Source organism: Rhinatrema bivittatum, chromosome 6, assembly GCF_901001135.1.
Source record: "Rhinatrema bivittatum chromosome 6, aRhiBiv1.1, whole genome shotgun sequence".
Lineage (NCBI taxonomy): Eukaryota > Metazoa > Chordata > Amphibia > Gymnophiona > Rhinatrematidae > Rhinatrema > Rhinatrema bivittatum.
Window position 1 is genome coordinate 62,271,139 of NC_042620.1, and position 18,552 is coordinate 62,289,690.

An 18,552-nucleotide genomic window follows, 5' to 3' on the forward strand; every position below is an offset into this window, starting at 1 on the left:
CTTCCCAAAGCACACATTAACATTTACTCAGGATTCCGTTTTGTTTTGTACAGGATAATAGATACAAAATTGCTAACTCATGTGATGTTCCCTGCACAATGCATGCAGATATTTTTGTACTGTTCTTTCTCATACCTTTTAAAAACCGTCTACACATTATGTTTATTTGCACTGACGATTTGACAAATAGGCAGGATGGGCAAAACCCTTTGAAAAACATACTATATCTCAATCTGCTTGCTCAGCAGGTGATAGAATTAACCTTTGCTCTGAAAACACTATTGGCCCTTGCAATGGGTGTGCTCACATTCCCTGCTTAGAACTGATCTGAGTTTAAGAAGCTATCAGGGCGAATGTTCAGTTCTTTGACTCAAGCTCTTTGGAGATTTGGGCAAATCGGTAGGTACAGATCAGATTTTTATTTATAGAAATGTCATAATACAATAGAAATGGCTACAAAGAGCTGCAGTTGTAAGCCTAGAACATTTAGAAAAAAAAATACGTTTGCTTCTTTCGTTTACTGTTTTATCTGAAGTATTTTTAGTATGCATGACCTGTGTGCAGCTTCAATAATAAATAGAAAAATGATGACAAGCAAAAGTAGAACATTATAAAACAAATTGCGGTTCAGATGTTGGGTTTTATTTCTGAAATCATTTGGTGATTGGGCAAACAAAGTAATTTTTTTTCTTTTTTTTTTTTTTAGAAAGAATTGACACAAATCAGTTCCCAAATAATGGGAAGCAAAGTCGTGCTAGCATATGCTTTGCAGTTTGTAATGCAAATTCAGAAATTAAGAATATATGATGGCAAGGAGTAATCATGTATCTGCATTGTTGATCATTTTCTTTTTTTTTTCAGTTCTTTGAATTTGGACTATTATCTCGTGTGTCTGTAAAAAGGAAACTACAAATATTGGTGAGTCCATTTTAAAGAATTTTATTTACAAGTCATAAGATATCCACACAGTACCTTGTCATAAATGTTTTGTGAAATGAATTGTTGCTTAGACAAGAAACCTGTTTTCAAGAGGTTGACCCATAAAACTGGCTGAGCTGCCCACTTAATCGTCTACTCAGCAAAATTCTTCAGCTAAGATAAAACTAGTCACTTTTTCTGCACTTTCACTTTCCTTTATTTTAATTTTTTAAAAATCTTTTACGTCTTCAATGTTCTTCAAAACTGATAATGTTCATACATCTCTGCATTGTACATACTGTGGAAGGCCTATTGTAAATTTTTTCTGAATGTGTTAAATTTTGAAAAACCCAGGGAAATGAAACTTTTATATTTTGCACATGTTTATTGTAGATCTTCATGCTTAAGCATTTTACTTCTGTTTCAAAAATGATTTTTAGGGAGATTTGGTGCCATCCCATGGAGATTTTATGCATACAGATTTCAAAAGCTAGAGGCCTTATTGCAGTATTTTGTATTAGCATGTTGTTCATGCATGTTTTCTAAATTTAATTGAGACTCTATTAATATACACTGTGTTATAGAGCGTAGATTTAGAAAGGGTGTTTTTGAGTTGCTACCACACAGTGGGATTGTTTTTTCCCCACTTATGAATTAAATTCATGTCTGACTTAAAATTATTTTTTTAAATAGTGCTAGAAGAAAACATGTGTAGTGTGTCTGGATTTTCAGAAGAAATTTGAGAAAGTTAGTCTTGGGACACTCCTTGGGAAATTAAAAAGTTATGGGATAGGAGGCAATGTCCTTTTGTAGACTGACAACAGGTTAAAAGACAAGAAACAGAGAGTATGACTAAATGCTCTGTATTGTCAAATAGTAGAGTGCCCCAGGGATCTGTACCAGGACCTGTGCGTTTTAATATATTTATAAGTGATCTGAAAAATTGAACAATGAGTGAGGTGATCAGATTTGCACATGACCTAAAATTAATCATGGATGGTAACTTTCAAACTGGCGAGCTGGTACACATTGGCGCGTGTGTATCAGCGCACACCAAGAGATGTGGTGATTTTATAGCATGCACATAAATACACTGGATGCGTGCTCACATGCGTAAATTTTAAGTGGACGTGCGCCGGATCCATGCCATTGCCTCTTTCACCAGTTTATCCACCAGTTTGTCCAGTTAAGCGCTATATCTTCTAACCTCCCCAGATTTAATAGCCTGCACTTCATCAAGAAATACCAGACCCTTTGAACCTTTAGAAATGACTAGTTCTTTTTATTTTTGAAGTTATGCCTCCCCCATAGCAGAAGTAAACTTACATGGCACTAGGCTTGCGTGTGCACTGGAGCGCATAAATATATTTATGCACATCTCTTGGCCACACCCTGAAACACTCATGCCTTTCCCAGACCAGATCGAGTGAGATGGGTGTGCAACAGGAGATACACATGCATCTGGGTGGATTTTAAAATTCAGTGAGCCTGCACAATCCCAACTTATGCACCCATCTCTTGATTTTTGCATGCGCCTGGTTTTTAAAATCTACTACAAAATAGTTAAAATATCAGCAGGTTGTGAGGAACTGAAGAAAGACCTTGCAAGCCTGGAATACTTGCCATCAAAATGGCAGAAGAAATTTAAAGTGGACAACTGCAAAGTGATACACATAGGGAAAAAAAATCCTGATTGTAGATACACAATGCTGGGTTCCGAATTAGGTGTCACTACATAGAAAATGAATCTTTGAGTCACTGTACACAATAAAATAAAATCCTCAATACAGTGTATGGCAGTGGTCAAAAAAGTAAATAGAATACTAGACATGATTTGGAAGGCAATGGAAAATAAACTGGAAATTGTCATAAGAACATAAGAAAATGCCTTACTGGGTCAGACCAAGGGTCCATCAAGCACAGCATCCTGTTTCCAACAGTGGCCAATCCAGGCCTTAAGAACCTGGCAAGTACCCCAAAATTAAGTCTATTCCATGTTACCATTGCTAATGGCAGTGGCTATTCTCTAAGTGAACTTAATAGCAGGTAATGGACTTCTCCTTAAAGAACTTATCCAATCCTTTTTTAAACACAGCTATAGTAACTGCACTAACCACATCCTCTGACAACAAATTCCAGAGTTTAATTGTGCGTTGAATAAAAAAGAACTTTCTCCGATTAGTTTTAAATGTGCCCCATGCTAACTTCATGGAGTGCCCCCTAGTCTTTCTACTATCCGAAAGAGTAAATAACCGATTCACATCTACCCGTTCTAGACTTCTCATGATTTTAAACATCTCTATCATATCCCCCCTCAGTCGTCTCTTCTCCAAGCTGAAAAGTCCTAACCTCTTTAGTCTTTCCTCATAGGGGAGTTGTTCCATTCCCCTTATCATTTTGGTAGCCCTTCTCTGTACCTTCTCCATCGCAATTATATCTTTTTTGAGATGCGGCGACCAGAATTGTACACAGTATTCAAGGTGCGATCTCACCATGGAGCGATACAGAGGCATTATGACATTTTCCGTTTTATTCACCATTCCCTTTCTAATAATTCCCAACATTCTGTTTGCTTTTTTGACTGCCGCAGCACACTGAACCGATGATTTCAATGTGTTATCCACTATGACACCTAGATCTCTTTCTTGGGTTGTAGCACCTAATATGGAACCCAACATTGTGTAATTATAGCATGTAATTATATGCATCACCTTGCACATCCACATTAAATTTCATCTGCCATTTGGATGCCCAATTTTCCAGTCTCACAAAGTCTTCCTGCAATTTATCACAATCTGCTTGTGATTTAACTACTCTGAACAATTTTGTGTCATCTGCAAATTTGATTATCTCACTCGTCGTATTTCTTTCCAGATCATTTATAAATATATTGAAAAGTAAGGGTCCCAATACAGATCCCTGAGGAACTCCACTGTCCACTCCCTTCCACTGAGAAAATTGTCCATTTAATCCTACTCTCTGTTTCCTGTCTTTTAGCCAGTTTGCAATCCACGAAGGGACATCGCCACCTATCCCATGACTTTTTACTTTTCCTAGAAGCCTCTCATGAGGAACTTTGTCAAATGCCTTCTGAAAATCCAAGTATACTATATCTATCAGTTCACCTTTATCCACATGTTTATTATCTCCTTCAAAAAAGTGAAGCAGATTTGTGAGGCAAGACTTGCCCTGGGTAAATCCATGCTGACTTTATTCCATTAAACCATGTCTTTCTATATGTTCTGTGATTTTGATGTTTAGAACACTTTCCACTATTTTTCCTGGCACTGAAGTCAGGCTAACTGGTCTGTAGTTTCCCGGATCGCCCCTGGAGCCCTTTTTAAATATTGGGGTTACATTTGCTATCCTCCAGTCTTCAGGTACAATGGATGATTTTAATGATAAGTTACACATTTTTACTAATAGGTCTGAAATTTCATTTTTTAGTTCCTTCAGAACTCTGGGGTGTACTCCATCCGGTCCAGGTGATTTACTATTCAGTTTGCCAATCAGGCCTACCACATCTTCTAGGTTCACCGTGATTTGATTCAGTCCATATGAATCATTACCCATGAAAACCTTCTCCATTACGGGTACCTCCCCAACATCCTCTTCAGTAAACACCGAAGCAAAGAAATCATTTAATCTTTCCTTGATGGCCTTATCTTCTCTAAGTGCCCCTTTAACCCCTCAATCATCTAACGGTCCAACTGACACCCTCACAGGCTTTCTGCTTCGGATATATTTTAAAAAGTTTTTACTGTGAGTTTTTGCATCTACAGCCAACTTCTTTTCAAATTCTCTCTTAGCCTGTCTTATCAATGTCTTACATTTAACTTGTCAATGTTTATGCTTTATCCTATTTTCTTCTGTTGGATCCTTCTTCCAATTTTTGAATGAAGATCTTTTGGCTTAAATAACTTCTTTCACCTCCCCTTTTTACCATGCTGGTAATAGTTTTGCCTTCTTTCCATTTTTCTTAATGTGTGGAATACATCTGGACTGTGCTTCTAGAATGGTATTTTTTAACAATGACCACGCCTCTTGGACATTTTTTACTTTTGTAGCTGCTCCTTTCAGTTTTTTTCTAACAATTTTTCTCATTTTATCAAAGTTTCCCTTTTGAAAGTTTAGCACGAGAGCCTTGGATTTGCACACTGTTCCTCTTCCAGTCATTAAATCAAATTTGATCATATTATGATCACTATTGCCAAGCGGCCCCACCACCGTTACTTCTCTCACCAAATCCTGTGCTCCACTGAGAATTAGATCTAAAATTGTTCCCTCTCTCGTTGGTTCCTGAACCAATTGCTCCATAAAGCTATCATTTATTCCATCTAGGAACGTTATCTCCCTAGCGTGACCCGATGATACATTTACCCAATCAATATTGGGGTAATTGAAGTCTCCCATTATTACTGCACTACCAATTTGGTTAGCTTCCCTAATTTCTCTTAGCATGACACTGTCCGTCTCACCAAATTGACCAGGTGGACAGTAGTATACCCCCATCACTATAGTCTTCCCCAACATACAAGGGATTTCTACCCATAAAGATTCAATTTTGTATTTAGTCTCATGCAGGATGTTTATCCTGTTGGACTCTATGCCATCCCGGACATAAAGCGCCACACCTCCTGCCGAGTGCTCCTCTCTGTCATTGCGATATAATTTGTACCCCGATATAGCACTGTCCCATTGGTTATCCTCTTTCCACCATGTCTCTGAGATGCCAATTAAGTCTATGTCATCATTCACTGCTATACATTCTAATTCTCCCATCTTACTTCTTAGACTTCTGGCATTAGCATACAAACATTTCAAAGTTTGTTTTTTGTTTGTATTTTCATTCAGCTTTTTAATTGATAGGGATAAGTTAGAATTTTTTAGCTCAGGTGAGTTTTTAGTTACAGGCACTTGGACTACTTTTCTAATTATTGGAACCTCACTGTCGGGATGCCCTAATTCTATTGCATCATTAGTATCCTTTAAAGATACCTCTCTCCGAATCATGCGATGCTGAGCGACTGTCGGCTTTCCCCTTTGTTCTAGTTTAAAAGCTGCTCTATCTCCTTTTTAAAGGTTAGCGCCAGCAGTCTGATTCCACCCTGGTTAAGGTGGAGCCCATCCCTTCGGAAGAGACTCCCCCTTCCCCAAAAGGTTCCCCAGTTCCTAACAAAACTGAATCCCTCCTCCTTGCACCATTGTCTCATCCACACATTGAGACTCCGGAGCTCTGCTTGCCTCTGGTGACCTGCGCGTGGAACAGGGAGCATTTCAGAGAATGCTACCCTGGAGGTTCTGGATTTAAGCTTTCTACATAAGAGCCCTGTATCAATCCATGGTGTGACATCTCCTTTAGTGTTGTGTACACTTCTGGTCGCCCCCATCTCAAAAAAGTTAAATTGGTACTAGGCCAGGTAGACTTGGGAAATTCATTAAGAAATCTACTCTTTGGAATCTGCTGGGTACCTGTGACCTGGATTGGCCACTGACAGAGAAAGGATGCTGGGCTTGGTGAACTTTGGACACATTTTTTAATATATAGATTAGTATGCTCATTAGCAGGAAATATTCTCATCTGGACCCTGTCCTTAGGGATCTGGAGGACTCGGATGAGCCGCAGGAGGACCCAGAGGTAGACTCAGATATTGGTCTGAATCCTAGCCCTGATGCCACAAAGGATGATCCGGATGCTGTGGATACTTCTGGGGCAGATGGAGATGACCCTTGTGTAGTTTGCCTATTTAAAAGAGAGGAATTGCGCCCTCTCATTCCCCAGGTGTCAGTCTAGCTGGGGATCAAGTTGGATCCAGAGGAGTTGGACGGCAAGGGCATCCTCTTAGTGCTTTTCCCATTCCTAAGAAGATTCAAAAGCTCATTATACGCGAGTGGGATTCCCCAGAAGCGGGCTTGAAGCTGGGGAGAGTGATGTTCATGTTATATCCCTTGCTGGACGAGCATTTGGATCCTCTGTTGGCTTCTGTTTCACACATTTTGTCCTTCCTGCAGCAGAGTTTATCCAAGGTTCTGGCTTACAGTTTGCTGTGGGTCCAGGTTTTAGCTCTGGGCTGCAGGCTCACTGTGATGCACCCTTTGAGCCTTTACAGGGTTTATCCAAGGTTCTGGCTTGGGCCACCCTGAAGGATTTTACTTTGAAGATGGTCTTTCTAGTGACCATTTTCTCTGCCAGATGAATTTCAGAGCTTGCGGATCTCCAGCGACAAGGTGTCTTTGCGTACTGTGCCTTCTTTTTTGCCTAAAGTGGTATCAGTCTTTCAATTTAATCAGATGGTGGAATTACCGGGCTTCCTTGAGTGGTCTAGGGATCCTACAATGGACAGGGACCTTCACCTCCTTGATGTTCATTGCGTCTTGTTGCATTATCTGAAGGTCACTAATTCTTTCTGACGGTCAGACCACCTTTTTATCTTGTTCAGTGGAGCGAAGAAAGGGGAAATGGTGTAGAAGGCTACAGTGGCCCGCTGGTTAAAAGACACAATTTCTTCGGCTTATATTTGCAAGGGCCGCTCTGTCCCGAAGACCTTAAAGCGCATTCCATGTGAGCGCAAGCAACCTCTTGGGCATGATGTCAGTTGCTTTCTCCCCAGGAGATTTGTAGGGCAGCCATCTCGTCCTCGCTCCACACTTTTACCAGGCATTATCACCTGGATGCATGCACTCCAGAGTCGCCTAATTTAGGGAAAAGCGTTCGCTTTCGGGGTCCCATCCAGTGTAGGGAAGCTTTGGTACATCCCACTGCTCTGGAATGATCTGGATATGTCCAGGAAAGGAAAATTGGTTATTATCTGCTAATATATTTTCCTGTAATACTGCAGATCATTCCAGAGGCCCATCCCGGCATGGCTACCAAAAGACTGACTCCCATCTGGGTTTCTAATGCATGCTGCAAATAAATAAATAAATACATTTTTTTTGCTATTGACAATTTTTAATCCAGTTGAGTTCCACAGTTGGCAGGAGTTTTGGTTGCGGCATTGACGTGGTTCAGTTCAGGGTATTCCAACCCTAGTTTCTAGTTCACCCTAAGGGGTTGATATTTATTTTGGCTTGGGTACAGGTTAATACTGAAGGACTGCAGGTGGCACTCTTGGCTAAGTAGCAGTGCCTCAAGGTTTTGGTCTCTGCCTCCATCTGCTGGTAGGGATATATAAACCCGCTGGTCTGGAATGATCTGCGGTATTACAAGAAAGAATATTAGGAGGTAATAACCAATTTTCCTTCACTACCTATTGGAGCAGTAACAGGGCACCTATCCAGAGTCTAGCCTTTTGGGGCCCTGTTTAAATACCCCCTGACCACCAATGTAAAAGTAAGTAAAAGATTATTTTTTAAACTTATTAAGAAGCAGAGTGAGCATGAGTCATTGAGTATCTATTTAAGCTGGTATGAATTTTGAGCATGTATGAGTGCGTGTGTGTCAGTAGGCATATGCGAGAGTGCATGTGTGAGAGCATGAGAGTGTATTGGTGAGTCAGTGGGTATGAGAGAACATGTTTGTGAGGGTGTATATGACAGAGTATTTAGGAGAATGAACATGTATGTTAGTGTGTGTGTGTGCCTGATCTTCGACAATCTCAGGGTGATAGGAATCAAAAGTTCCCATGTATAAAGAGTGTGGGATTTTTAATCCTTATTAGTTTAAATAATTAGATGTTATTAAATGTGTCCACTGTTTTAAAAATATTTTATTGATGTTCTATTTGTCAGCTCAGTTGAAATATATATTATTATTTTTGTTTGGTTTTAGTATTTTGGTTTACGTTTTATATTTTTTTATTTTATTGTTTGATATTCTATGAGGAAAGATGGCGATTCTGTTTTTTTATCTTTGCACTGGCTTGTTGCAGTTTCCAGTTCAGTTTTTGTTTCCTCCTTATGGTCTTTTTATTCTGTGTTTGAGGGTCTATTTGTGTTCTGCATGTGTAACATAATGTCATAAGAACATAAGACCAAAGGTCCATCAAGCCCAATATCTCTTCTCCAACAGTGGCCAGTCCCTAAAAGTAGATTCAATTTTTTGCTGCTACCTCCTTGTGACAAGTGGTGGATTTTTCTGGACTTTTCTTCCATAGACTTGTCCAAACTCTTTAAATTCAGTTATGCTAGCTGTCTTGATCCCATCCTCAGGCAGTGAATTCCATTACTTGATTGTGCATTAAGTGAAAAAAGAGACAATTGAGGCAGGATATGATTGAGGTCTACAAAATTGTGAGTGGAAAAGAACAGGCAAATAAGGAACAACTGTTTACTCTTTCAAATAACACAAGAACTACAGAATACTCACTGAAATAACAAGTAGCAGATTTAAAACAAATTGGAAAACATATTCTCCAAGCTGAAGAGTACTAACCTGTTGAGTATTTCTCCTTAAGGGAACTGTTCCATCCCCTTCATTATTGTTGTCATCCTCCTCTATACCATTTCTAATGCCACCATACCAGAATAACTGAAATATTACACTCAAGATGCTGTCACATCAATGATCTTTGCTATCATCCCTATGTGGTCTCCTTGAGATTCTATCTCCAAGAATCGCTCAGCTCCATTTTACTTGAGAGTGTGCATTTTCCAACTCTGGGCTCACTCTCTAGAACTCCTTTCCCTTTGACATCAGGCAATGTGACTCTAGTAAGATTTTCAGAAAGCAAGTCAAAACTTTTCTTTTTAACCTAGCATATTTTTAAGTCTGTATTTCATTTTATATTATTTGTTTTTGATGTTTATTCTATGTTGTTGTTTTACTTATGATATTTTAGTTTGCTATTTTTTACCTCTTAGTTTTATTTTGATTTTATGTTATTTGTCATATGATTTTAATATTAATATATTTTAATATTATGATTGTATTCTTGTTAATCGTCTAGTTCTTCCAGTGATTTATAAATAACAACAAATGTAAATGTAGATATCTGTCAGAGGTATTCTGATGATCTCGCTTTTATTCTCCATTCCTTTTCAAAATTTTCCTAGCATTCTCTTTGTTTTTTTGACTACCATCAAACTCTGAGCTGAGGATTTCAATCTACTGTCTACACAGTGACTCCTAGACCTTTTTCTTGGGTACTTATTTGTAATGCAGAATCCATCATTGTTTATCTAATATCAGGGTTATTTTTCCTTCTGTGCACTATTTTGCATTTGTCCATATTAAAGTTCATCTGCCATTAGATGTCCAATTCTCCAGTCTTGCAAAGCCCTTCTGTAGTTCTCTACAATCTGACTGTATTTTAATTATCCTGAATATTTGTGGGTAATCTGCAAATTTGTTTACTTCGCTTATCGCTCTACTTTCTAGATCATTAATCAACAAGTTGAACAGCACTGGTCCCAGGACAGATCTCTACAATTCACCTTTCTCCACTGGGAAAACTGACCATCTAGTCCTATTCTGTTTCCTGTCTTTAACCAGTTACCAATCTACATCAGACAACACCTCCTATCCCATGGCTTTTTAGTTTACTGAGAAGAAATATGGGTTCCATATCCTTTTTTTTTTTTTTGGCAGGGTTTTCTGGTTGGCATTATAGCATCACATATAAATATAATAAATGTGATTTTTTTTTTACCTCTGAAGACTGTACTTTGGCTGTCCTCGTTCATGTTAAATTATTCATAAGCACATAAATATTAATTGGGTATGGAGAGGAAGTGGCTGAAGTGGGCGTGTAAGGTTGTAAAGTTCATCTATGGTGCCTAATAATCTTATACCAGCCCTGGCTCCACTGGCTCCACATGGGAAAGCAGTAGTCCATCTGGAGCTGTGCTGCTTTGGGTCAGTGACTTTCCCATTCCACACTCATACTTTGTGTCAAAGAGTGTGTGTTGGTATAAGTCTTTCTCACACAGACACACACATGTTCTCTTGCTGAGACACAGACACATCTACATACTGAAAGCAACAGAATGTGTATGTGTCTTTGTTTCAGAGTGTGAGAGAGAGAGAATGTGTGTGTGTGTGTGTGTGTGTGTGTGTGTGTGTCTGACACTGGCTGGAAGTGTGATTGTCTCATTTGACAACTGATTCAAGAGCTGATTGGTTGGCAAGTGACTAACACTAGACCAGGAATGAGAGATGCAACCAAACTTATGGGGAGCCAAATCGATTGCATTGATGGAAGGGGGACAGCTACTCTTTGTTCTCTCCTGGTCTACGCTGTGCACTACTTCTTAGTTATTTAGGAAAAATGTGAAATCTATGTTTGAATTTTTTTGTCTCAGTTCTGCCAGATTCCAGTTCCCAAGGGGCAGGCTTTTGGGAGCTCTTGAAACACGAGCTGTAGGGACAGTGCACAAGGAAGTCAGGTACCCAGTGGGCTGGTTTTGAAAAAAATCCCCCAGGGTGCTGTTTTCCTGCAATCTGCCCCTGCCTAATAATCATATTTAAAAAGCATTAGATATAAACGTATCCACTCCTTAAGCAGCTTTAAAAACGCAACGCAAATTAAGATGCAGACAGAAGTTCAGCATTGAGATGGAGGTTATGCAGTCTTTTCCACTGAGTGTCACATGTATGATTGTCTACCTGTTGGTGAGAGGTTGTACATATGTACCTGGTAAATAGAGCTCCTGGCTCTTAGAAAATGAATGAGTCCAATCTATGAAGACAGAGTAGCAGACAGAGAAGTACATAAAGGAGACCCTCAGAGACATAGCAGAGCTCTCCCAACTCCAGTCTAGGAGCCTATCACAGAGCACAGCTGGCTGGAGAACAGAATCACAGTCTGGACTCCAGTTTTCCACTTGCACAACTTTTATTCTTACACAACAACAGAGCTGAGGCCAGGCAATTTGGAATCTATGGCCAAGTGAAAAACTGCGCCCTCACCCGTTACACAACACATGACACCACGAGTTGGGAGACTCTGTTCATTGTCTGTACAGCAATGCCCATGGCCAGTGCAAAGGTATTAGATGCCCTATGAAACCCTTACAGCCTTGCAACCCGCATCCCATCACACCTCCTCCCAAACACAATTAAAAATTATGCATTTATAATAGATTTTACATGAAAAAGAATATTCAAAGCACAGTCTTCTAAGGAAAAATATCACTTACAATATGTATATTATATTTACATGCACTGCTGATGTGCCAACCAGAAAACCATGCAAAAAAGTAAGAGATACTTGGAACTTATATGGCATTAAGCCTACTGTAATTAATCTTGAGCATGGGCATGACCCTCAGCTTGCCACTCAAACAGCAACAACCCTATCTATGAAAGTTAATACTATAAATAGTACTCCAGGCCTAAAATAGTAATGCACCCCCTATTAGAAAAACAAGCTGCAGTAGATCTCTACAGAAACTACAAACTAATGAATAACTCATTTCAGTCACACATGCAAAACACAGATAGATCCTCAAATACAGAATAAAAAGGCCATACACTATAAATAGAAATGTGCAAAAAAAATCTGAACTGGAAACTGCAACAAGCCAAATTCTGTATGCACTGCAACAATGTAAAAAACAGAAACATTACCATTCCTCATAAAACAAAATTAGTAAAACCATACCAATAAAAAGATTAATTCAAAACAATTAATAAATAGAATAACATTTAATAATTTAAAACTCATATTAAAAAATCTTCCAAACATCAATAAAATACTTCAAAACAGACATATCAAGCAACACCTAACAATTAAAATAAGGATTTAAAAAAAAATTCCTGTTATCTATACCTTTGAACTTTTGATTTTCAGATGCTCTGAAATTGTCATGAATTAGCAAGCAGAGAGTAGATAGGGTAGTTGTGCACACTTATGCTCCCTCTCATACTCACACATGCTTTCTCTCAGTCCCCCACATACGCACATGCTCTCCCTCACTCTTCCACACATATGTATACTTACTGTCTCTCGCTCACTATCCCACACACAAGCACACTTATTTTTGTGGTATTTGCACCTAAGCCTAAAACTTAGATTGTAAGCCCTCTGGGGATAGAGAAATACCTACAGTACCTGAATGTAAACCGGTGTGATATCTCAATTGAGATGAATGTCGGTATATAAAAATAATAAATAAATAAATAATAAATAAATAAATAAATATGTTGTGAGATAGAGTTATGTATTTTTTATAAAATGTGCATATATCATAAGTACTTGTATAGATCTGCTTGTGGCCATATATATGAATATATGCTGCCATGCACATTTGTATGAAAGTTATACTCCCAGTCTAAAAGTATAGTAGTAAAGTTTAGAGTGTGAGATAGGAATATGGGAAAAATAGAAAGGAGTTTGAAAAGTAGCAGATATACCAGCTGTTTCTCCTCCAGAGTACAGATTGCTGCCCTGGCTCTGAGGCTCTGCAGTGGAGGATGACGCTACTTTGTTACTGATATCAGTGCAAAGCACAAGCCTAAACCTGCTGATATAGCTTAAAGCAGAAATAGAATTTTATCAAAAAAAAAAAAAAAAAGGCTTCAGGGGCTGTAATGTGTCATTTATAAAATGCTTGGATCAATAACTTTAGGCTTTATTCACTCATGCCTTCACTTTTTAAGACCTGGGATGACTGTATATTTGGGGTCACAACTGAGGCACAAAATAAAGGTTCTCTTAAAGTGACAAGGGCAGTACACGTAGACTCATCCATTTCTCTTTATAAAATAAAAAACAAAGTCTTATCCTTCATTAACAAGTCTTCCTAGCAGAGAGATATGAAACATTCCAGGTCAAGATTGAATCAGGCAGATCATCAGCTTCTTTCAAATGTGTCAGATTCTTCAGATTTTTCTCAGGTATGATGGCGAAATCAGAATTGATGCAGATTTGCTAGGGTCATGCCAGTTTCCTGAAATACATAATACATTTACTAACTGTCTACACTATGACTTGGACACATCTGTTCAAAATCTGATGCAGATGTGCTGATTTTGAGGAATCTGCACAATTTATTTTAATTTTTTTAATTAAATGTTTGAAAATTAGTTTGACAAACTCTTCAACTTCTTCTGGGTTTGCTGAACAGCTAGGTCATTTACCAAGCCACATTAGGTGTTTACCATTTGATAAACCCCTTACAATAGACATAACGAGGTCTTTTAAACGCTGTACATTATTTTACCCCCAATAATGCAGGTATAGTAATGAGCTGCATGAAAATCTTTACAGGTTTAATTTTCAGGATTGGTCTTTGCACTAGCTCTTTCCCATATTTTTAAAAGTTATATTGCAGAAGGACTATAGGCAATGTTTGGTTTTTGCAGGTAATACTAATATCTGAAACAACATAAGACACCCAAGAAAGTATGAAACACATGAGGAGTGATCCAGCAAAGCTTGATCAATGATCTAAAATCTGGCCTCTAGGATTTAATACTTAAAAATGAAGAGATGTATTTGGGCAACAAAAATCCAAGGGATTGGTACAGTATAGGAGGTGAAATTCTAAGCAAGAAAGAAGAGCGGGATCCAGGGCTGTTGTTCATATCTGATGATCGTAAGATGGCAAAACTGGCAGATAAGGCAATGGAAAAAGCCAGAAAGATGTTTAGCTGCATAAGGAGAGGAATTATTAGCAGAAAAAGAAGACAATATTGACCCTATATAAGGTTTATCTAGATTACTGTTTGCAAAGCTGGAAATCGTACCATCAAAGGTTATAAACCAGGTGGAGTCAGTCGAAGGGGTACCTACTAAAATGGTCAATGGTGTACATTCTAAAGTATTTAGGGAAAAAGATCTAAACATGTATACCCTTTGGATAAAGGAAGGATGGGGAGAACAATAGAGACATACTCCAATGTATTAATGCACAGCAGGCAGACTTTTTTAATAGAAGGAAGCTCTGTAACAAGGGTCATGGGATGAAGGTGAAAGAGGGTAGACCCAAGAGTAATCTAGGAAATTGAGGTTGATATTCATCACCACATAGCAGGCTAAGTGGCACTGTATGAATATTTGACCATGGTTGCTCCTTTTTTCATGTGTTTATCCAGTTAATAAACATAACATAATATAATATAATAAATATATATTATTTATATATTTATATTTATATATATTTATATAATATTATTTATATTTATATATAAATATATATCTATTTATTTATATAATAATATAATATAATAAACAGTTAATAAACAGTTAATAAACACGTGTTTAAAAAAATAGCTGGATATGTAATGGGCAGGATGAGAGTGGGATCAGGGTATTCCGGGATGGAGTTACTTATATGGCTAATTTATCCATATAATTGCCAATTTTCAGCCTTATCTGGCTTAGTTAGCCAGATAAGACTAGAACAGCCATTCCCAAAAATTGTGCCCTCCATGGAGCAGGATGCACCAGAGTTAATTTACTCCAGTGCATCCGCAGCGGATGCTATCATTTAAAAAAATAAGACTGAAGAAAGAAAACAAAGAGGACTTACATCCTCCGGTCTAGGCCCCAGCATCTGGTCCGAGGCTCTGGTATCCAGCCTAAGCTCTGATGTTGGGATCAAGCTTCCACCTTGGGCTTTGCAAGGAGCCTAGGCCGAGGTCATGGTAACCTACCATGGCCTAGGTCTACGTAAGGCCAAGGCTTCAGCCTACTCTTAGATCTTGTCAGCGTATCCTCCCCCCTACCGAACAGGGTAAGTGGGAGCTGGAGAAGTTCCTGGCCTTAGCATTTTTTGGGTGTTGACAGGAGACCTCGTGAGGCCCTGTTTCTTTTTATTTCCTTTTTATTTTAATGTTTATTTTGTTGGTTTTCTTTTAACTAAATAAATGAAATAAACATTAAATGGAACAAAATTCATGGGAAAAAAAACAAAAACAAATGAAAACCACTGTATTCACCTTGGGGCGGATTCACTTAAAATACCCCCTGCGTGCGCCGAGCCTATTTTGCATAGGCTTGGCGGCGCACACAAGCCCCGGGACGCACATATGTCCCGGGGCTTGCAAAAATGGGTGGGGCATGGGCGGTGCTGGGGCGTGGTGTGGCATGGCTGGAGCCTCCAGGCACAGCGGCCATTTGCTGCTGTGCCCGGAATCGTGGGCTGGCCGTCGGCCGGCACGCGTAACTTACTCGACAAAGGTAAGAGGGGGTTCTAGGTAGGGCTGGGGGGCGGGTTAGGTAGGGGAGGGGAGGGTAAGATGGGGGGAGGCAGAAGGAAAGTTCCCTCCGAGGCTGCTTCATGTGATTTCGGAGCAGCCTTGGAGGAAACAGAGGACGGCTGCGTGGCTCAGCGCGCGCAAGTTGCACAATTGTGCACCCCCTTGCACGCGCCGACCTTGGATTTTATAACATGTGCGCATGTTATAAAATCCGGCGTAGATTTGTTCGCTCCAGGTTGCGCGATCAAATCTACGCCCACGCGCACCTTTTAAAATTTGGCCCCTAATATTTGAATCCCAAAAAGCACAAGAGAATCACAGAGGATCTCTGAGGGGGAGTGGTAGGGATTGTAGAGGTAAATATTTGTTATGAATGGGCAGACAAGACAGGCCATATGGTCTTTTCTGGCCATCATATTTCTTTGTTTCTAAGTTTTATATAGTTTGCTAGTACAGAAATGGTAACATTTCTACATTTTAATAAAGCTGTGGCCATGATATCTACAGTACATGTCTCTACTAATTTGTTGTGTGCTAATATTGGGGTAAGGTTGTTAAAGGAGGTTGTGTACAGAGGGGAGACCAAAAGTTCTGACTTCACTTGCCATTACCATTATGCTATTCAAAACATAAAACATGTCCCTGGGCAGGACATGAGAATGTCCTGTGACCTTTGATTCCTTTTTATATATTACAATTTGAACACAGGTGATTTTTACTTTTTCTACTTAGTTAACTGTCACTGCAATCTGGATCTTTGCTTTGCTTCAATAAAAATTGGAATTAATTCCAGCGCTTTCAATACTAGTATTTTCATGCTTAATTTACTGTTCATTGTTGTAAATTATATTTTAATTCTAATCTCTTAACATCCGCAGCAATCAGCATCTGCTATAACTGTTTTTATAAGAAGATATATTGTCTTTTGTGACAATGAATAACCACTGTGACATGTGATTTTTACTTTGCTGGTTTTTTTTTGTTTTGTTTGTTTATTAAGATAAAGCTGAACTACTGAAAAATGGATCCATTATCGTACAGCTCACCAGCAGCTATTTTGGAGAAAACAGCCTCTCAGCTGGGATGTAGCCCGATAGATAAGAAACTTGCTTTCCATTTAGATGAACAAGATAAATTGAGACATCTTAAAGACTGTTTCCATATTCCAAAAATCAAACATCTGCCTTCAGGTAAGGATGTCTATAAGTATTTAGGAAAATTACTAATATCATAGCTCTTTCTACAGATAATGTGCTCATTCCACCCCAAAGGAAACTGTATTTTCTCCAGTGTTTTGGGAAACTAATTCTGAGTACTTTAAATCCACAAAAAGAAATATCTTTAACTATTGAAGAATTTATTTAGAGACAAATTTGAAAATGCTTTCACTGTAACATGAAGTTGATGTTTTATTTGAAGCTCAGATTATTTCAATTTCTTGGCTAAAATGATAAAGATTAGTACAATCATGGCACTGCAGAGTCTGCTGTTCATCAGGGCCATATTGGCTTCGGTATGTTGGGAAAGTGATACAATGTTGGAAGAATGATTTATAAACCAAAAGAATAAATAAACGTGCCAAGCACTAGGTGGAAGTGCAGGCATCAACTGCTACCCGAGTCACCTTACAGTCATATGGGTGGCACAGAGGAATTTAGTCTTAGAGGAGGCTTGTCCTCTAACCTAAAGTCAAATGTTTCTCTTGTTTACACATTCTCTATAATGAAAATAAATTAGGCTTTAGGGTGATTCTATTAGGAAAAGGCATAAAAAATACAGTGCTTTCTGGGTGCCTGATGACATCAAGTACAGCAAGAATCATCTATAGCAGGGATAAGCAATTCTTCTAGTTCTCAAGGTTTCCTAACTGGTTGGGCTCTCAGAATTAACCCTAAAGAATATGCACAAAATATATTTGCAAAGGTTATCTGGGGGGCATTCTCAATAGCAGAATGGAAGTGGATTCAGCTGCTTTAATTCCAAGGAGAATCTTGACACAGATAGCGTGTTGCAAAAATAAAGTCCTTACTGAAAAAATAGTGGAAGTTGAAAAAATTTGCAGTTGTTATCAAAGATCACCCCCAAGTCAGCTCCTGGATTAGAATCAGTAATTGATGATAAACTGTTCAAGAAAGTAATAGAAACACCAGCTTAAGATTCAACTTTCCCATCTAACACAGCTCACATAAGTCACACTCCAAAGGCACCTAGCAAACAGTTATAGTCCACTCCTATCTATATTAAAACAAATTTCTCGGGTATGTCCACTCAGGATGTGGTTGTACAAAAATAAGGGCTGGATTTTAAAAGCTCTACGTGCGTAAATCGAGTTAAGCATGCTGGGCCTATTTTATAAAGGGCTGGTGACGAGCAAAAAGCCCTGTAATGCGTCTAAGTCCCGGGACTTTAAAAAAGGGGCAGTCCGGGGGTGGGGTGGGGGCAAGGCCAGAGGTCTCCGGCACAGCAGCCATTTGCTGCTGTGTCGGAGAATGGCGTGCCGGAAGGCTGCCGGCATTCACAACTTGCACCTGCCCAGAGGCAGGTGCAAA

General features: G+C 38.9%; 1 protein-coding gene across 3 annotated transcripts in view; it reads left to right on the forward strand.

Annotated features, from left to right (window-relative positions):
* The first annotated feature begins 304 nt into the window (after positions 1–304).
* KYNU (kynureninase) overlaps positions 305–18,552 on the forward strand; it is a 227,840-nt gene continuing 209,592 nt past the window's right edge. For all 3 annotated transcript variants that reach the window (XM_029605405.1, XM_029605408.1, XM_029605407.1), the window contains exons 1-3: positions 305–399; positions 862–918; positions 17,004–17,193. In XM_029605405.1, the coding sequence (XP_029461265.1) occupies positions 17,025–17,193 (169 nt within the window). In that variant the 5' untranslated portion in view covers positions 305–399; positions 862–918; positions 17,004–17,024. The remainder of the gene's footprint in view (positions 400–861; positions 919–17,003; positions 17,194–18,552) is intronic.